General features: G+C 40.4%; 1 protein-coding gene across 1 annotated transcript in view; it reads left to right on the forward strand.

Annotated features, from left to right (window-relative positions):
* Positions 1-21,553, forward strand: part of LOC103175760 (inactive N-acetylated-alpha-linked acidic dipeptidase-like protein 2) — a 251,184-nt gene extending 229,631 nt beyond the window's left edge. The window contains exons 15-17 of the mRNA XM_042339243.1: positions 9,151-9,244; positions 11,122-11,320; positions 20,672-21,553. Coding sequence (XP_042195177.1) covers positions 9,151-9,244; positions 11,122-11,320; positions 20,672-20,885 — 507 coding nt within the window. The 3' untranslated portion in view covers positions 20,886-21,553. The remainder of the gene's footprint in view (positions 1-9,150; positions 9,245-11,121; positions 11,321-20,671) is intronic.
* The last annotated feature ends 316 nt before the right edge of the window (positions 21,554-21,869 follow it).

Raw genomic sequence — 21,869 nt, forward strand, 5'->3', positions numbered from 1 at the left:
AGATTGTTTTTACAGCCCAGATAATTAAGTTGATGAAGTGTCGTAACAAAAATGGAACAATTAGTCTTCAGCAGTGTTCATACTTTATTGAAACTAGTAATATCCAACAGCAACTATGAACCATTGGTCTTTTAATTTGGTTAGGAATGTAAGTATATTTATCAAAGGCGTAGCTAATATGCAATTTCTCCTGACAGACTGTTGCTACGGCCAGCTTGTTGGAACAGTGAAGCATTAAAATTCTGAATTAATTGTATATATTTATCCCTTTCTCGTCTGCTTTGTACTCTGCAGAGGCATCATCTCGTGTTAAATTAAGCAAAGGAACAACAGGAAGGAAAGGATCACGTGCAAAATGAATGATAAAAAAGTAACTCAATATAACTATGTCCGGCCATTATGTCACACATACATGTTAGTCCCTGTCGAAGTGAAACTCAAGGAGTGCATACAGGGCAAAAACAAACCATTATATCTCACTACAGTTAATTTATGGGGTAATTGTTTACTTAAAACGAGCTCCCCAGCATTAATTTCCTGGGATTGGTGTAGTTCCATTACCAATCTCAAACCTGCCCCTTCTAAATTTCACGCTTCCAATTATCACATCCATTTTCTACCTAATTTGCAAAACTCCCTTGATCCAGTTCTTTCCAATGTCCGCTTGCAATTTAAAGTCAAGATATGCAAATATTTACCAGATTGATAATTGTTGTATCCTGAAATTCTCAGTCATTTTGTTGTATTTTGTATTAAGTACGAACTGTTTCAGGGGCTAATGTCGGTGTTTGTGATATAAAGCTCGGTTGAAATATTTTATGGTAAATATTTTCTACATTATTGATTTCAGTCCAACTGGTCTGTAACTTCCAGGATTGTATCATTAACATTGGTTGAAGACTGGAATCACATCAGCTATGTGTTAAAATTACTAAGTGAGGGTTCTGCGAGAAAATCTCTATTTTCAGCCTCATCTCTTGTTCTGTCAGATGTTCTGTTCTACCCTGATGTTTTATTAATTTGCATTTGTTCTGCTTTCCTAACGACAGCTATTTCCACTATTTTTTCAATTATTTCTGATGCATCATCTAGCAACATATTTACATTGGGAATTGGGAATTCTACCAACATCTTCAAAAGTACGTTCTGATGAGAATAATTTAATGTCCAGCAATGCTACTTCTCTACCAGCTTATCCCTTCTTATTCTCAAGGGTGATACTGATTCTTCCATACTGCCTGTTCCTGACAGACTCCCTGTTCCTGACAGACTCCCTGTTCCTGACAGACTCCCTGTTCCTGACAGACTCCCTGTTCCTGACAGACTCCCTGTTCCTGACAGACTCCCTGTTCCTGACAGACTCCCTGTTCCTGACAGACTGCCTGTTCCTGACAGACTCCCTGTTCCTGACAGACTCCCTGTTCCTGACAGACTGCCTGTTCCTGACAGACTGCCTGTTCCTGACAGACTGCCTGTTCCTGACAGACTGCCTGTTCCTGACAGACTGCCTGTTCCTGACAGACTGCCTGTTCCTGACAGACTGCCTGTTCCTGACAGACTGCCTGTTCCGGACAGACTGCCTGTTCCTGACAGACTGCCTGTTCCTGACAGACTGCCTGTTCCTGGCTGTTACTCAGAAGACTTTGCCTTCTTTCCCCGGTTTCCATTTCAGATTTTTTTTCCTTCACGTTTTTATTTGCTATTTTCATCCCTTTTATTTAGATTTTTTTTATCCTGAAGCCCAGAGTGAGTGGCCAGGTCAGAAGGAGAGTGCTGAAAACTAATGTGACCTTAAAGTACATAATGCTGCTGTTTATTGCATGTCTCCCAATAGATCGACTTCAAGATCCTCACCATCACCAATAAATCCCTTCACAGCCGAGCACCACATTATCTCTGTGATTTTCTCCTAACCAGCTAACTCAGGCGTGCTACACATCCCCCACGTTACCTTCCTCAGTTATGCCCCTAACCTCTCTTACTGCGGTTCTGTGTATTGATCTTAATGTCGATTGGAGCTGAGGTGTTTGTGGAAATGGCTGAGGCAACGGAGCAGCTGTATTTACAGATATTTTACTCCCCTAAAGTTTATCAAAGTCTCTTGCAATTTTTTAAAAAAGTTTGGGACCGTTTTCAACCTTTCCAGGAAATCTAAGGCCATTTGACCTGTGTGAACTGAAGGCATAGGATAACTAAACTGTATACAGTCGAGCAGTGATGTGAAACCTTGTCATATCATGTATCTCGTGAAGGTCAACAGTAGCCCCATCGTAAGTTACTTCAGTCAAAGAATGTAACGGCCTCCTAAACACAAGTGCAGAATCCAGAGGCCTAATGACAGTACGTGAGTGTCAATAGAGTGGACAAGGCATTGTGTTATTTATGTAGAAAATGAGGAATTGCAACAAAAATCTGGCCGGGCATTTCAAAGGAATTTGGGCTCAAAGTTTGCAGTTTCATCATGTGTTTGATACAATATTATCATGTCAAAATGCATTATGAAATTATGTAAATTTCACCCCTATATCTGCAATTAAAATTGTGCATGGTCCCAAAGTGTAATATTAGTGACCCAATATGATCTAAATCATGTTTGCTTCAGTAAACCCCATCTTGAGAAGTTTGCGAGTCCGCATGTCATAAATAAGGGCCAATTATTTTTGCCCACAAAATATATAGTTAATTCACTTTAGAGTGTATCCTGTGAAGTGCTTTGAGACATCTCAAAGATGTGATAAGGCCCTATATCAAACGCAAAGATTGTTATTATCAATTAACCTAGATAGCTACCAGACTGGCAGTCAGTAAGATAACAATGAAAGGTTGGAAACAGACCCAATGGCAACTTATCCATAAAATGGTTGACACAAAATTTAACTATAAAGAATTATATTTTCAAACTTCTTGGACTAGTAAAATAGTGTTTTTTGTCAGTGGTTTTAAAAAACATTATTATCCGGCAGTGATTGTTACTTAGCAGGTAATGAAAGTAGTTAAATTACTTATTGATCCACTCATTTTCCCTTTTCTTTAAATATCAGCTGTGATTAGGTCAAGACGTTCTTTAAATGGTTCTTTAAATCTTCTTCAAACTTTGCAGGAATCCTTTATTTAATCAGGGTTGGACTTCAGTATTGTGCTGTAATGGCATTGGGAGTGGGATGTGCAGTGTAGCATACTAATTTCCTTTGTTGCAATGAAACTTCCCCTGAATCACTTTGGCCAGACTCCTGCTCTGTGCTTCCATTGTAAGCCACATTTCCAGCACCGGCACAATGCAGCCATCAAGCAATTTCTACATTCATTGCTACTTGTGAAAAACCACCAACTCAGGACTTTGAGCTCACAGTCTAGGTTGACAATTCAGCACAGTGCTGGGGGAGTGCTGCATAGACAGAGGTGACGACTATCAGATTGGACATTAAATCAAGGTCTAGCGGTTGCCTGTATTGAGTCCATGTGGAACATCCTATGGCACTATTCAAAAAGAAGGCTTTTTTTTCTGCCTTTTCTTAAATTAAGATAGGAAGATACCAGTAATTCAATTGTCCACAATAAGCTGCAGTATCTCAACATATCCTGGCCAACAATCGTCCAGCTAAATAAATTGGTCATTCACCTCATGGTCATTCATCTGAAATTGCAGTGCGCAAAATGGCCTTCACCCAGAAATACACAGCTACTACACTTCACTGTAAATCCTGTGAAGCACTTGCTGAGACATTTTGACGATGTGGAAAGGTGGTCCACAATCAAATGCAAGAATTTTTTTAATTAAATGACATACATAGATTTGCAACCAAGAAGAATTCATTAGAGATTTATTAGCCATTCCAAAATCCATCACTTGATTACCACTGCTGCCTAGTGTGGGCAATATAATAACTGGTCCTGTCTCATCATAATGTAATGCGTTGAGCAAAAGCAGAGCAAATTACCTTTGACAAAGCAATGGATATTATAATCTAGAGTAGTCTCAAAGTACTATTTTTTGTCATTGTTTATAACTGGAGTATGTTAGGCCCAGTATATAACTTGGGGAGGTGTCCACTGTTAACTTATTTGTCCCAGTTTGCACCAAAGGCTGTATGATAGATCAGCCATTACAATCTGGCTGGCCCCATAGTAAAACAATATAGTACTTTCTCTCTCTCTATCTCTCTTCAATTGCTTTCTTCACAAATAGAAATCCAGTTCTCTACACATGTTCACTTCCTATGACTTGTATCCTAATCCTTTAGCTATGGATCCCCATTTCATATATGAAGCCTGTGTTATTTTACTGTTACCCTGTTGTTTTACATAGAAAATGATTACTCAAGATAAATCATGCAGACTTATGAGAATTGTGTGCTCCACTTTTTAATATATGTACAAGGAGTCAAAAGTGTGTCAGGGATCAATACAATAACTTGAGACAATACATTTATTATAGTCAGACAGATAGAGTGACTGGTAGATATGAACAATCCACAAACGACATGTAAGCTTACACACTTGATCATTCACCTCATGGCTATTTTTAGGGAGGTGGCTGTGTGCAAATTGCCTGCCTTGTTCACCTACAAATTACACAGTCACTACACGTTACAGTTAATGCTGCAATGCACTTCGGGATAGCCAACTGACATGAAAGGCACTACATCAAATGCAAGGATTGTTCCTGTTAAAAATACATTGAAAATTTAACATGAGCTGATCAATGGTGAAATGTTGGATCCTAAGTGATTCTTCATGTTCCACGTTGTATTGCTATGTAACACAAAGCATCCTATAATTCTCTGCAGTAGTAAGTACATATCGGTAACAACTGTCACGGCTTGTATTGTAGAGAGACCGAGCCTTGCCTGATGATTTACGGGCATTAAATCAGTTTGAGGGATTTATTTCGCATGTACTGTTTCGGGGATGAGGGTTGAATAAGCTTTAAAACCATTATAAAAGTTGGCCAACAATTCCAAGTGTCAGCCTGACATAAATTATGCATCACTAATGCTAATGAAAGAGAGGCCACTTGTCCCACCTCCCGTGTAACTGCCATTTTTCACACCCAGAATTTAGCAACTGTGAGAAGAAGCAACCAGTCAATTTCTGGCTCTACCGGCTTCCAACACAGCATGAGATCCACAGAGGACCTCGCTGTTGGCGGTTTAATGCTGCTTTTACACTACGAGCAAACCCAACTCCGCAGGCAACCTGTAAAGAAGTCCAGCCATGTTTTACACTGTTGAATTGTGCAGAACCCGTTTTGCACTCAACACCTGACACCCCCTGCGCAAGGCATGGAATGACATCGACCGCATAACCTGTCCACTAAACTGTTAGAAATTTACTTTCACCATCTCCACCGCTCAAATAGTGATAGCAGAACTGGGGAAAAGACTGAAAATCGCCTGACATTCTGGTGCATCTCATGCAAAACAACAACATCAGGAGTCCTGTAGCTCAGTGGTTAGAGCACTCGCCTTGCAAGTGAGACACCTGGGTTCAATTCCAGGCAGGGAGAAACCAAGTTTCCTTACCCCACACGCCTGATAATAATCTCTCCAAAAATAAAAACAATAATAAATTGGTTATTTTCAATCCACGACTGTTTGTGGGACGCTGCTGTGCGCAATTGGCTGTCGCGTTTCGCCCACAAATATATAGTCAATTCACTTTACAGCATATTGTGTGAAGCGCTTTGGGACTCTAGAAGACGTGAAAGGCTCTATATCAATGCAAGGATTATTATTATTAACAAGATTACATTTGTATAGCGCCTTTCACGTCGGGAGGACATCCCTCATAGCATCTTCAATAAATGTGTGTGTGTGTGTGTGCGTGTGTATCTGTGCTTGTTGTGTTGGCTGGTCATGGGTTCTGTGATGGTAGTTCAGGCATATCACGTCCTGCGTTTCCCTGTGCTCTCTCTCCTACTCTGGTTTTGTCAGTTGGTGATAACGTGGCCCAAAGCAGTTAATTTATTGTCAGGGCAGGAGCTGCATGAAGTCATTGTTGGCATTGCCGTAACTGGCTTTGCTGAAGATTCAGGGTCACTTGCTCTCTGAATTGCTTTTATGCTGAAACAGAAACCACTTGCTCCTCGGGAATGAGGGGCTACGGACCCTACTAGTTCTTACAGTATATCCTGTGAAGCGCTTTGAGATGGCTCGTAGACAGGATAAGGTACTATATCAAATGCAAAGATGATTACTATTATTATTTGATGAACTTTAATAAAACACAGCCATAAACTTTTCTTGGGTACAGGTACTTGAACAGATTTTGTCCTGTCTGACAGTGAAAGGTGCATTTAATTCCGTATCCTACGATTTAGGCGAAATTGAACACTTTTTGGCCAGTGGGGGCCATACACATTTCAAGTCTCATATCGATAAAGTCTGCACCTCTTAACTTTTGGATAGTGAAATATTTTTGTTATTGAGGTTGCAGTTCTAATTTATCTCTTTGTTCATTTCAATTTCTAATTTATCTTTACTCTTGGCAGGATAAAAATTACACTTGCATTAGATCTGCTTTTAGGTTTGGAAGCACATTTGTCTTACAACTGACCTAATTGTCATATGTAAATTCGGTGTAATTAGCATAATTAATTGCTATTATTGCTAACAGCGTGACAATCCTTCTCCCAATATTTCAGGGAAAAAATGGCTTTTTAATTGCTACTGCAAATGTGAAAAAGTACAATCTTGAAGCTGTTTCATTCCCTCATTGCACTCACTCTCCCTGTTTCAGGCAGCCTATGATTTTAGTGTCATTCAGGATCCCAGTGGAAAACACTCCCAAAATCCACTTCACAAGAGTTTTGACTCCCATTTTCCCTTGTACTGCTGTCAGGAACAGCACCTAAATGGCCAGTGTTTTATGGGAGTCCTAGTGTTCACCCTCCAGCCGGATAATCTAGATACCAATCAGGAACAGGAGCCTTGGGAATGTTTCCCCTCCGAACATGGGGATACTAAGGCCAGTTGCAGGACTCTCCCAACTGCCATCAGCTGTCTCCACATAGCTTGGGATTGGGACCAGGAAAGCTCCAGGTGCTGAGCTGGTCGGTCTCTTTACCCACGAGACTATTGGGGAAGCTCCATAACTCTGAAAATAGGAATAGGTTGCTGTACAGCCCATCAAGCCTGCTGCCTGCTGCCCCAGTTTATGAGATCACAGCTGGCCTTTTAGTCCCAATAGTGTCCAGAGTGTGGGGGCAGAAAGGCTGAAAGCCTGGCCATCGATGGTAGGGCAGGTCGGGCGGGAGACATGGAGCAGGCCGGAGTCTGCTGTACGGAGGGAGTGGGCACGTTGGTAGGGAGTCAGCAGATCAGAGAGGTAGGAGGGGGCAAGGCCATGGATGGCCTTAAAGGTGAGGACGAGGATCTTGAACTCGATCCTCTTGGGGATGGGGAATCAGTGGAGTCGGGTGAGGGTGGGAGTGATGGGGTAGTGGAGCCTGGTGCGTGGGAGGACACGAGCTGCAGAGTTTTGGATGATCTGCAGCTTGTTAAGGGAAGAGTTGGGAAGGCCGATGAGAAGGGAATTTCCATAATCGAGCCTTGATCTGACGAATGTGTGGGTGAAGGTTTCGGTAGCCTGAGGGGTGAGGCAAAGCAAAAGGTGGCATTCTGTTCATTTTCACAGCTAAATAAAGCTTCTCAGCTCTGTGTATACTTTGATCGGAGTTTCTTGAATTTTAATTTGAGGCATCTCATTTTGGGTTAAGAATGCTGAACTCGTAAAGTATTTTTAGAAACATGTTCGGAATTGCGGAGGATGTCTTAATCTGTAATTGTCTCTGAATGAATGTAAATTATAGTTGTGTTTTTTTCTTTCGTTGCAGAGTATAATAATCTTCAGAAGGTCAATTAACTTTTTAAATTCTTGATAATTAAGACCTGAAATTTCTCATTTTCTTAGTCTTAAGACACGTCTTTTAATATCAAATATAATGCGGAATTTTATAACAGTCTTGCAATGAGTTTTAATTATAAAAAATAAATAAAATTCTGTTCACTCAATCCACGACTGTGTGTAATTGGCTACAGCATTTCGCCCACAAAGTAGAGTCAATTCATTTTGCAGTATATTATGTGAAGCAGTTCAGACGTCTCGAAGTTCAAATTCAAGGATTATTATTATTCATTTGGCGACTTTTTCTACAATTATTATAATCATACAAATTTACACGACAGAAAGAAGGCACGGACATTCGGTCATTGTCCTGACTTTTTGAAAGAGCAAACCATTCAGTCCCATTTTCCCCCCATATCACTCTGTTGCACTCCTTCCTGTCCAGGGGAAATTATCTCTCCCTATCCACTCTATCAAAACACCTTGTCATTTTAAAGACCTCTATCACGTCTCCCCTAGTTTGGTTTTGTTTATAGGTCAAACATCTCATCCAGATAATCTCCCCAGCACCTTTTTAATGGCCCAAGAAGCATCCTTCCTAAAGTGAGGTCATCGAAATTGGTCTAAAAACCTGCAGGAAACCTTTCCAGTAGATTAAGACTGAAATTAAGACATTCCCTAAATTCCACGTGATCTTAAATGTTAAGACAACAGTTTTAAGGCGGAGACCAGAAGATATTTCATGCCTCTGATATTTCGCCCACAAATATACAGTCAATTAACTTTACAGTCTATTCTGTGAAGCGCTTTGAGATGTTGAGAAGACATGAAAAGCGCTATATCAAATGCAAGGATTATTATTATTGTTATTATAGATCCAGTCGTAAGTTATTGGTTGTGATTCAAAGCCCTTTCGTACTGAATTATTAACCAAATCAGCTGGAATAGTTTTTCTGTTTTTGTAATATAAAAAAATGGAAAGAGTGTTTCCACATCTTGATGCTTCATGCAATTGGAAAGGTCCTCTCTCCAGGGAAACGCTATCCGAAAAGTAACACAGTTTAATCAAATATCACTGCTCGTCATTTGTGTGTTTGCGCATTATGGGGAGATGATATATGTGTCTGCAGTATTATTACTCTCTCTGTTCAAAACAATGATCTAATGCTTTCTCCATATTGATTCCTTTTTTTCTCCTCATTCGTCCAATGCTGTCCATAACAAAATGAATTATCTGATTTCTTTATAAGAAAGAAAAATATTTCTTTTGTCAATACCCTCATCTCTTGATTTGTTTGTCCGCAGTTGACGGCAGAAATGATCCTGCGGATAGCCAACGAGCCAGTTCTGCCTTTCAATGTCCTCGATGTAGCCCTGGTGATACAAGAGCAACTCAAAGGTAGTTTGTTTGAAAGTTACAGCCTGCTGATGACTTCTCTAGTGGTTGCTTTGTTAATTACAAAGTAATTTGAGCTCTCTCAATAGCCTGGTGGGCAACTTAGGTACTGTGCAGTGTAGCACCAAATAGCTTCACTTGCACCTTCCAATCTGGGTCTGATGGACCATGATAATTGGCCTTGGTGAGACTGGCTTAGTGAGGGCAAGGTCAGCCTGGCTCTCCCTCAGCTAGATCACTCTCCAGAGACAACAACAACAACAAGATCACATGCATATAGCACCTTTCACATCAGGAGGATGCCCCAAGGCGCTGGACAGTCAGTGTTTTGGACCCGAGCTGGGGGTCGGGGTGGGGGAGGGTACAGGCCGGGGGGAAACAGGGTGATCGAAAGCACGGTCGAAGAGGAGGGTCTTGAGATGGGTCTTGAAGGAGGCAAAGGAGGAGGCGAGGCAGAGGGACTGCGGGATGGATTTCCAGAGGGTGGGGGCAGAGTGACATTGGTGGGGTGAGCGAGGCAGGGGACGTGAAGGTGATGCTGAAAAGCTTGTTACCATCATCCTCACACATGATTAATTTGCCACTCGAGCCAAGTATCAGAGGATGTTCTCTGACCCTCGTCGAAGGAAAGTAAATATGCCTTTAATATAGAGGGGAGATGGGAATAAAATAAAATTCAACCATTTAATCGTTTGGTTTAAAAAAACTAGCATTGGTTGTCCTTAAGAGACTAAATCAATGTCGTAAATATGCAGCTGAGAAATTAATTTTCTAAATCAATAGTTATATCCAATATAAGATACCACAGCTTTCTTTAGATTCTCTCAACACGTACAACATAACATTCAGTCTTTCCCGAGTGTAAACCATCCAGGCAATTTACACCTAAAATCTGACAATCCAGGTGTGGTCTAATCGAGGTGACTTGCCTTTTACCCAGTGTCTCACACTCCCTTATCACTCTCCGAGGTAACCTTAGTGAGGTTGGAGACTCGCTGTGTGAGGAATCACAGTAACCACACCAGCACTACACTAACCCAATAGTGTAATGCATCAATGCACTAATGTATTCTACCCTTACCAGCCTATCTGCAATTTTCTTAATTATTCATGCTAAAGAGCTTTTTTTAAAAAAACACACACACAATTACATTGATCGCCCCCAGATACCTAATGTTTGTCCTGATTCCTTGCTGTGAAACCCCACCAACACAGGTTGAGCCAATAAGCTGTTCCCGAGCTGTGTAATTGCACAAAGCTTGACAATAGCCCCGCTTTCTGAGTGAATAATTACATGGGGTTTGTGGTGCTGCGGCAGTGAGCTTGCAGTGCTCTGCAGCGGGTTCCCTGGCACTCGCTTGCCGGGGAGGGAGAGGAAAGGCGGATGATTTAATTTGAGATAATTTGCTTGGGTTTGGCTTATTAATCACTTGCTCAAGGCACCGAGGTGCAGGGAGAATGACCTCATTGTGGCTCGTGGGGCAACGTGACACAGAGATCTGCCAATTTAACCGTTGGCAGTTTGCGATGCCAGCTTCGCTTTACTTCTGTTTACCTCTTTGTCAACCCTGAATGATTACTCCAGTTTCCTAGTGTGTTGCGCCCCCTCCTCCTTAGCATCTGCAATTGGAATTAGTTGACACGGAAATATTGTGTTCAATATTTACATTGTGTAAACTTTCATACTGCTTTTTTTTACACACATTCACGCTGTTAAATACTGTCGGGTGAAACTGATGGTTTTTTATGAGTGTATATGATCTACCTGCTAACAGGGAGCAGCGTGATGTTATCTAACTCTTGGGCTTTTGTGCTGTTTCTCTTTCTCTCTCTTGGCTGCTGTTTTGATTGCTGAACTCTGCTTTGTTTCTGTGTTGAAGGCGAGGGCGAGTCTTCACGTCACATGCTGGCATTTGCGAATGCGCTGAGGGAAAGTGCCCAACTGTTTCAGTCCAATGAGATGCGTCCAGCCAATGACCCCAAGGAACGTGATGCTGTCCGTCTCCGGATGTTAAACAATGTGCTGCAGAACCTGGAGAAAAACTTCATCATCCAACAGGTCCCGCCCGGCTACTACAGGTACGGGGGAGCAATCCTCACTACTCTCTCACACAACAGGGCAAAGCGATGTGATGTGATCGTGTCATCATTCACAGAGAGAGCCCCAGAGATTTTACAGAACAGAAGTAATAATAATCCTGGCATTTGGTATATACAGCGCCTTATCACGTCTTCGAGACATCTCAAAGTGCTTCACAGGATACGCTGTAAAGTGAAATGACCGTGTATTTTGTAGGTGAATAAGTAAGATCTCTGTGTCTGTGCAGATATGACTCAGAGTTCTCACATCATGTGGTTGAAGCAAAGAGCACAGTTGAGGGCTCGTTCACTTCATTTCTCGTGGGGATAAAAAAATTGCTGCAAGTTTAATAGCAAACTTTGCGCTTTAGTATCTATTCCTACACACGCAAGGTCACTGCAGTACACAATCTACTGCTTCTTTACAACACATCACACAGTTTTAACATATTAGTTGCTTCGTATTCAGTCATTGAGATATATAATGATGCCTATTGATTGCCATTGTGTGGTTCTCCGCTTCTCACAAAAGAACTTGATTCGAAACGAAAGTATGGATAGATAGCAGCAAGCTCTAGCTACAATGCAGTGCACTTTTAAGCTTTATTCCGCTTCTGTTTTGAGGGCCACTTTACAGATTGCCAGGCGCTCTTTGCAATGTATGTCACACTATTAAGGCTTTTAGACGAATGCAAATTCTATTAATAAGTTAGTTCGCTGTTGTGGTCCATTGTGGGCCGTGGAATGAGACGGTAAATAGGTTTGATTACAGCTTTTGTTCAACGGGACTTCAGACTCTGTGAAAAAAAAGAAGGCAACATTTTCAATAAATCAATTTTTTTCTTTTGATGAATAGCCCTACTTTCTGAGAAATTGATTTTCCACGCATTTTATAAATTTATTATCATATTTAAAAAACAGAATGGATTGTAGGTCAGAGGAAATAGGCTTTAGAATCAATCTCCATGTCTCTTGGAAGATACCCACTGAAACAAAACTTTTAAATGCATTTTCGTCCCACAAGCAGAAGTGCAATCGGTTCATGGGGCAAAAAAAGAAAACTTTTGGAACTCTTTTCTCCAACAAACGTCTGCTGCATTGAGGTATTGATTGGCCAAACCAGCTATTTGAGCCAAAGCATTATAGATAAAGCAATTCTTCATCGGTAAACAGTGCGACTTAAGTGCAATTTATAGATGACGACCTTCAGACTGCAAAGCAAGTTTAGATCATTAAGGGGACGTCCATAATTTAAATTCAGTCTTCACTTTGGATCAAAGTATTCCCTCCCTTTAAGCTTTCCTGTTTGTCAGGGCTGAGAGCTGAATAATTAGAGTTATAAGCTTACCACCCAGATTTCTTTGGGTAAATTTAGCATTTCAGTTTTCCATAAACAGTTGTTCACAGTTTTATTGGGGGATCTGAGTTGATTTAGTTTTGACTCGATGACATAAACTGCGTAAACTGGAGTGTCAGCCTAGACTGTGAGCTCAAAGGCCCGATGTGGGGCTTGAACCCATAATTCTCTGACTCAGAGGTGAGCCATCACAGAGGAACTTCGCTTGAGGAATCTCGCAGATACCAGTAGGAAACTCTATCATTTAGATTCTCACAAACTCCCTTTTTAGTCCAATGTGAGGCAGCCGGTGCTGTGAGTAACATCTGCAGTGCATTTTGCCAGCAGTTCTTTCCCAGCATCTGCAGGAAACATATGTGGAATCTGCCCAGCATTAGTTTGCCACTCTGTTGAGTAGGTCATTGACGCTCCACAAAGCTGCGAGACGGACGGATGGACCTGGCAGAAGCAGGTCGGTGGTCAACAGCTTTTGCTGTCCAGTGCGGGTGGCCCCCAGTGAATCCGGGAGCATACACGTGTGTCATTTCTTTACTGTTCACATGGTACCTCAGCAGCCTGTAAAGGGCCTGCGTGTGTATACAAATGATCCAGGAGGCGTGCAAGACGTGCTCATGTCGCGAGCGTCATCCCTGCCAGCTTTCAGCTTTATTTGTTTCTCCTGCAAGTTGCCATGGATCACGTATTGAGAGCTTGCAAACATGCCATTACCCTTTGACTCCTTCTGCACCCGCACTGCTGACTGACGTGACTTCCAATCCAGGCAGTGGCACAAACCAGAATGCCCATTGATGAAATGTCTGTGGTGAGATGATTAGCCAGTTAGCTCTTGCTAATCATAGGCCGAGCTGTAACTATCGCCTGCTGAATCAGGCTGAATCATATATGGCTATGGATCTCAGCATGTCAGTTTGTGAACTGCATGCACAGGAGATGATGGAGGTGCCCATTGTGCTAAAGAGGTTAGAGGCGAATGAGACAGAGAGAGATTGTCTTATTGTCACAAGTTTCTTTCAAAATTAACTATTATGAATAATTAACAATCATTGGGGGTAAAAATGTGGTGTGTGATGTGCTAATTAGCACCGGTGATAGAAACACAAAAACCCTGCGTGAGATAACTTGACTGCAACCCAGAGTCCAGGAATAGGACTGGAGATAGTGACGTGAGGCTTCTGTAAAGAAGAACCATCACCTTAACATGTAAAACTCTTCAACTGTTGGTAAAGATGGAGGACATCACTCCACATTCCCAGGTTGTTTTGGCAAGAGTGATGTGTTTATAATGATGCACATTTGTAAGGTGAACGCTCATTTAATTCGAACTCCATGTTTGATAACGGTGATGTATAATCGTAATTACATTTCAAAGTATAATTTACCTGAGCAAAGGGAACTTTCATTGGATTTAAAACATTCTTTAGGTGAGAGTTTTATGTTCACTATACTTTCAGTTCTGGTTTGCAATCAAGTTATCTCAGGCAGCGTTTTTGTTCCTAATCTGTGGATGATATTCATTCCCCTATATTTTAGGCATTATATAACTACTCTCAATTGCAGAATCGCTAAAAGGATAATGGAGTAATTCATGTCAGTGACTGTTTATTTGTTGTGGGTTTATAGCCATTGTTATGGGTGTGATTTTTTTCCCCCGCAAAATGGGTTTCCGTTATTTAAGTAGTTAATGAAAATGCTGAAAGGGTGAATATGAAGACAGTGGCATGTCCCGCGATGCTGGGGGGGGCGGTGGGGGGGGGGAAATCTTGCAATGGAGTAAACAAGAGATGTTTGTTGAGATGATAACTGAGATGGGCGGGGAGATCAGAAGGAAACAGATGTAGCAGTTAATACAGATTAGCGAAGTGGCATTGAGGTGAGAGAGATGGGCATCAACATTTCAGCCCTGACTGTTGCCAGCAGAGCCCTGAAGGCAGAGAGGGTGATCAACATCTAACCTCCGCTGCCTCCGGCTGGATATTGTTTATAGGCTAACTGTGTAGATTGTTCTCGATCTGCTCGTGGAGTCAGAATCCTAACCTGAAGTGTCAGTGGAATTGCCTTTTGCTGGCTGTGGATGATTTTTTTGGACTATTCCAGTATTCTGCTCAGTCTGTAGGTTTGCCGCTGACGACAACGACAGCAGTGTTTTATGTGCAGCTCCAGGCTTTGCTGCCACAGACAATGTGGGCTCAAGCTGGGGGTTTAGGTTGGTATTTTACCGCCAGTCGCACTATTCTGAGCTGAACGGGAAGTCAAAGCACGCACGGTGCCAAAGCATTTTATCATCAGGTCCTGTAATGGGCTGCAGTGGTGCTGTTGGCCACATGTGCAGTGCTGACTGGCTGCCTTGCAAGTGTTTGCTGGACTGTTGCTGGCTCTCATACCCTCATATGCACTGTTAGCGCACAGCCTGACCACAAGGCACCGCTTTACTGCTCAGCGGGTAGGAAGAGAGCCGCAAGAGTGGAGCTTCTGTGCTGATGATGATAATAACAATCCTCTCCAAAAAATTTGGTCACTCAATCCACGACTGTTTGTTGGACGCTGCTGTGGGCAATTGGCTGCCGCAATTCACCCACAAAATATACAGTCAATTCACTTTACGGTATGTCTGGTGAAACGCTTTGAGACGTCTCAGAGGTACTGTATCAAATGCAAGGATTATTATTATTATTTCTGCAGCGATTTGAGAAGCCGTTTTCCTTTGAAGCTTATAATAGTATTTCATCCTACCACTTGAATGGCTTCTTGATTGCCCAGATCTCTTGCAAGTTGCTCAGTGTGAACCAAAGACACTCTATTTAAGTGCAAATGTTTCTCACTCTGACGTGGTGGTGGTTGCAAAGTACATAGTTATGTAGATTGAATCACTAAAATGGTATGAATTTAGGGTACATTTTGTAAGTGGTGTCAGATGATCTGGGATTGAGAAATTCTTTGTGTGGGGGAGAGGGAAAGGAAGAAAAAAATATATAAAATAATCCTTCCCAGAATTTTTGCTGAAATGAAAGTACAAGACAAATATTTTAACAAATATTGCACTGCAGACTTTTTCAGTTTTATTTATATACAACTTTATAAACAACTTAATTTTGAAGCAAATGTGTTCTGTGCTATTTCAGAGCGAGTCGTCTTCCAGTGTTAAGATATATTCGGAATTAGACATTTTGTGCTTTTATGATGGATTGTAAATGTTACATAAAAAGGAGTCATAGTAAAATGTTGCAGTGAATTTAAGCTGAATGTATGTCTGAAGCTTCCTCTTTGTCTCTAGGATAAGGGATGGCTTGGCAATGACTTAGAACACAGTAATTCTTAATAGCATTTTTGATCATCTCAAAACTTCAGTGGAAAAACTGGAGTTTATAAATGTCAGAAGAAACCAGGGATTGAATTACCACTTTAAAACTATTGCCAGACCTTTACGTTATCTTCAATAATTCTCATTTGTACATTTATGTGAACAGGTTATTTTTCACCTGTAAGTAGAATAGGTACCAAGTGTGATAGAACCAATTTCATGCAGGTAGAAGAATAATGAACTGTAGTTGAGACTGCAGCATTAAATTGTGTTTTCGTTTTATGCAAAGGATTTTGAACTGGACCACATTTTCCAGAAAAGATCATAATCGTTGATATAGCACCTCATCACATTGTCAAAACAACTCAGAGCTTCACAAGACTTTACTGTAAAGTGTAGTGACTGTATATTTGTAGATAAATGTGGCATACAGTTTGCACACTGTCCCATAAACAACCATGAAATGAATGACCAATTTTATTTGGTGGGGGGGAGGGCTGTTAGCCAGGAAACACTCCCTACTCTTTTCAAATAGTGCCATGAGATCTTTAACCTTGATTTCACTTACCTATCGTATGAAGGCCAATTCCTCTGACAATCAGCGCTGCACTGGAGTGTCAGTTGATATTATGTGTTCAAAGAGCCGTTGTGTGGCTTGAACCCACAACCTTCTGACTCTGAGGCGAGAGTGCAACCAAATAAACTGTGCTGGCACCCGGAATGAGTTAAACTTAGGTAATACTCCTTCATTCCTTCTATCATGACTTCATGTGTGTGTGTGTTTGGGGGGTGGGGAGGGGAGGAAGACAGGAGGACTTGAAGAATTTAGGTCAAATCTGATACATGTGGAATTTAGCATTGTCAGAAATGCAATAAAAGTGGAAAATCACTGTGTGTTTTATTTTCTATATTCTGGAACTGTTTTTTTAAACAAAAGAAGTGAGTGTAATAAGCTTGGAGTCAGGGCTACAAATCAGGCTCTGAAAACCGATCCTACTGGAACATACATTTGACAGTTCCATCGTCCACCAAAGATGGATAACAAAGTTTTATGAAGTCTGCAATATCGCCTGAAGTTCTGAATTGCGTTGTTATAACTTGGCCATTTCTGCTGCCTGAAGGCCGGTAGTTCAAAACTGTAACCTTCAATTGCTATCCGTTATTCACCTGGATCAAGATTCACTCCATTTATGTAGCAGTTTTTTTTTACCACATATAGATAACTCCATAAGAATACTACTGCAATATAGTTAATAAAAGGTTACCTGTTCACAACATGGATTGATTATTTTTGGTAACTTTCTATATAGGATCAGGAGGAGGCCGTTCAGCCCCTCCAGCCTGTTCCGCTATTCTATAAGATCATGGCTGATCTGTACCTCAACTCCAATGACCCGCCCTTGCCCTGTATCCCTTGATCCCCTGACCTAACAAACATCTCTCCACCTCAGTCTTGAAAATGTGAATGGATCCAGCCATAATCCACAGCCTTTTGGGGGAGAGAGTTCCAGATTTCCACTGGCCTTTGGGTGAACAAATGCCTCCTGATTTCACGCCTAAATGGCCTGGCTCTAATTTTAAGATGACGTTCCCTTGTTCTGTATTGTTCCCACCAGAGGAAATAGTTTCCCTGTAGCTACCCTGTTGAATATCTGAAGATCTGCCAGTCATTACCACTATATTGAAGTATTTACTAGGTTCCATGTTCTGAGGTTTGTTATCTACCTCTTCCTGTTTATTATGTATAATGTGTGGTCTAAGCATAGCCATCTTCTGATGCAGAAATTAATGGTTGGAAGAAACGAGAAAAGGAACATCGCTGTGAGGACACAAAATTGTGTTTACCCAGTGACATTCTTAACATTGCTATCAATAATAGGAATTTGTATTTGACACACAAAGAGAACACATTTCAGATTTTGTTCCTCAAGAGTATAAACAGTCTTATCAGTCAAGAGTTTTGCCATGAAAGGATCTGTCGTCTCAGCTGCCAGATTGGCTGAATAGACAAACTTAGAAAGTTCTCTATGCAGAGTTCTGGCTTCAATCTTAAGGAATCTTATGATGGCCATTGTTTTATCAAAATTGTAAAGACTTTTTTCTTTTGTTTTTCATGTGTTCGCAGGCAAAAACTAAACCTGCTTTGTGCGAATCTCATTTCTGTTCAAAATATATTGATGCACAGCAAAGAGAGGCTATTTGAACACCAGAGCTGCTATTCTCACAATACTTTCCTGGTTTGAACAAATTGTTTGACCTCCTTGCTGCAGTCAGCAACTGAAGGTTATGGCACTACTTATTGCAAATTCCAGTGGGCCACAGCACATCTTTTTCCATTTGTGTCCACAGGTTCTTCGCCTTCAAACAATCACCACAGCTTGACTGTGCATTTTAAATCGATTGAATATTGCTCAATATGTAGCAATCCACTCATACTTTCTTACGCTGTCCGACTGAGTCTGTTTAGATAAGAAGTCCAAATGCCTGAGGGTGTTAGTAATCATTCTAAACCAGAGTATTATCTTATAAAAATAGGTCCTCATCCAGTGTTTTCTGAGAACAATCTCAGACTTTGAAAGCTATTGATTGAACCTATTAAGTTAACCTGAAAGTGAGATGAGATTTCATTGCTTAATACTTGGTTATAAACTTGAAAAGACACAGTCCGAAATAGAGAGAATAAAAGTCTGACGTTTTCAGCAATGAGATTCTGCATGGTTGGATAGGATGAATCGTTTTACAATATTTCTTATTACAGATGTGCGCGTGTATGTGAGTGTGTGGGGGGTGGAGGAAAGTAAGCACAGTTAGTATATTTCAGTACAAGATGATGTATCTTTCTCTTTTCCAGAAATAATTGGGACATTCACAATAATCCCTTCAATAAAAAATAATAATAATTTGGTCACTCAATCCATGACTGTTTGTGGGACACTGCTGTGCACAACATACAGACAATTCACTTTACAGTATATTCTCTGAAGCACTTTGAGACGTCTAGAAGACGTGACAAGGTGCTATATCAAATGCAAGGATTATTATTATTGTACACAAATAAGCTTTGTCACAATGCAACCCATTTTTTGTATTAATGTTAATGCATGAATAGCATTCGCCTAAAGATTGTAAGAGTCTGCCAACACCAACAGTCCCTTGTCCACATTTATACATCAATGTCAGATACACTAAATGTATCTTGCAGTAAATCGAGTAGAGGTAATGGCAGTGACACAAGCTACTTTGGACAGCTCCTCTATACTTTCTGTTCTTTCCTTTTCCCACTAAGGCAAGTTTGAGAACCTGTGGGAAGAAATTCCGGATGATTGAATAAAGAGTTCACATTGGAAGGACATCTTTACAAAAAACATCTTTCCCTCTCTCTCTGCTTATTAAATCCCATCTGAAAACCTACCCCTTTGACTGTGTTTTTGGCCACCTCTCCGTCCCTCCCTCCCTCCCCCTCCTTTCCACTCAGTTTTTGTAAAGTGCTTTATGAACTCTCCCAATGTGGAAGAGATGCGATCTCTGTAACTGCAAAATGTTGTTGTTGTTGTATACTTTATATAGCATACAATACATATGCACTTGATTGGAACATAATCATATTAATTCATTCATTTCTGTGTGATCTGGGATTATTGATGAAATTCTGAATCTGCTCCATAAAGGGACCGGGGAGAGTCAAATGAGTTTTGAAATCCAGAATAAATGTCAGTCGTCTCAAGTACGGCAACGATAGGGTTGTTGTAATATTTTGAGTCTCAACAGTTTGTACCAGTGGTAAATAATACAAATCAGAACTGATAGCAAAGAGAATATTTGACAATGAAGCCAGTCTTTCCATCATTAATGTATGCATTTATCTACTTGTAAATGATTTATAAAGCAGGAAGATGTCTTATCTTTTTAGATTCATTTTGTATGGTTCTTCCAGCTGGTGTATTAAGGCTGATTTGTCACATATAGCAGAGTGCTTTATCTCTTTCAGAAATGGAGCATCAGGTTATTAATCAGGTTCCAAGTTCAGCGCTCAGCCCTTCTCAGTCAACATGATGTGTCATGGAAAAAAGAATGGTTACGATGACTGATATGTGTTGTAATTTCATTAGTGTCCTTTCAGTAATGTATTTGTTTCCCCTTAGCTGTCTTTTTTGTGGGCTGCATGAATCTTGCTCTCCATGCTGTTATTTGCATTTATTTACAAGGCTTGTGGGTATAAACATAGCATAAGCCTTAGACCTCGGGTCACCAGGCACTTCTATATCACTCAGAACAAAGAGGAGAAAATAAAGGAAGTTTGACACTTTGAAATGTGCAAGAGAGCACAGGTGCAGAGTTTTTACTAACATTTGGCTGCATTTAATTTTAATTTAGCTCAGACTTTAACGTGTGTGTGTGTACTTGTTCACATAGCTTTTCTACTGTTTTGCCTACATTCATTCAGATTTAATTTAGAGTTCTATACAATTACTTTTTAACAGGTTACAAGCGAGCATTTGTTGACTTATTCTCATAAACCCTGTGAAGAATTTGAAATATCTTCAGGAAAAACAGATAGAGATGCATCATTCATCAGCTAAACTAGCACTGGTTTTAGTTACTTTTTTCTCTCATGTTAGATCATACCCATATCTGCTCATATTGTAACCTGGCAAGTTATTTCAGAGTAACTAGCACGTGTCGTTTTATTTTCCAGAAATATACTATATCGTCTTGACGAGGGGTCAAACCAGTTCTCTGTCGTGGAAGAAGCTTTTAACCATCACCAACTCCAACAGACAAACCAAACCTTAAACACTGTGTTGTCCAAGGTGATGAACAGCATTCGCGCTGCTCAGGCTTATGTGAAGGCCGGCTTGGAAGTGTTTGAGAACATTCGAAATACAAAAAAACACACATTAGACTTTTAGAAACGTGCAATGGGGAATAAGAGGAAACGTGTCCTCTATAAACAAATTTCTTTATATATGTGTTCTTGAAAAACGGTTCCTGAATTTACCAAAGGACGTGTTGTTACTGATCACAGGGATGCAAATACACTCCAGAGACAAAACATTGGTGATCTTCATTAACAGGGTAGCGCTTAACATTAACTACTGAGTCAGACACAGTACTTCTACCTAGTTATATTGGAGACAATGCTGTGGTCATACAAGATCAATACTTGCTGGGGTTATGGGATGGCAAACTATTTCTGCCCTTTAAAGACTGCTAGCTATTAAATTAGGCAAGAATATCAAAAGAGAAATGCTTATTAACCGAAATAATTCATTCAGTCCATCTAATGGACTGAAATCTGATGCCAATGAATGTTTTATAAGCACTTAATTATTTTCACCATAATTTACCTCAAAATGGGCGATTCATTAAATTGATCAAATTTAAGATAGAGGGTTTCATTAAAGCTGGAAATGTATAATGTGTGCCTTTCAACCTGTGGATACATTTATAAAGTGGTATTTTTGTAACGAAACAAATTATGTGTCGTAAAGAACGGGAGATTTTCCTGCTTTGTTTTAAGCATGTTAATGCAATTGACATGTTACGTTATCTTTTGTTTAAGCTCGATATAAAAAAAAGATTGTAATTGCATCCATTGCAGCTGAATCACTCAGTATATCATGAAAACTCAACACATGAGTGAAACAGTAGTTAATGGATTTGGGTACTTTTCTATCAATGGAAAATTACAAAATCTAAACAGTGGGAACTAATAGAATAAGCATTTTAGCCTATGTACAAGGAATCAATCATGAATGTTCTTTGCTGCATATTCTTTATCCTGGAGAGGCAATATTTCAGTTGAAAAACCTAGACTAAAAATTGAATTAACTACTTTATAGAGCAACTGCTCTATGTACATACTCAGGTTAAGTTTCAATGTGGGACTGCAA

This window comes from Callorhinchus milii, unplaced genomic scaffold (assembly GCF_018977255.1).
Source record: "Callorhinchus milii isolate IMCB2004 unplaced genomic scaffold, IMCB_Cmil_1.0 Scaffold11, whole genome shotgun sequence".
NCBI classification, from domain to species: domain Eukaryota; kingdom Metazoa; phylum Chordata; class Chondrichthyes; order Chimaeriformes; family Callorhinchidae; genus Callorhinchus; species Callorhinchus milii.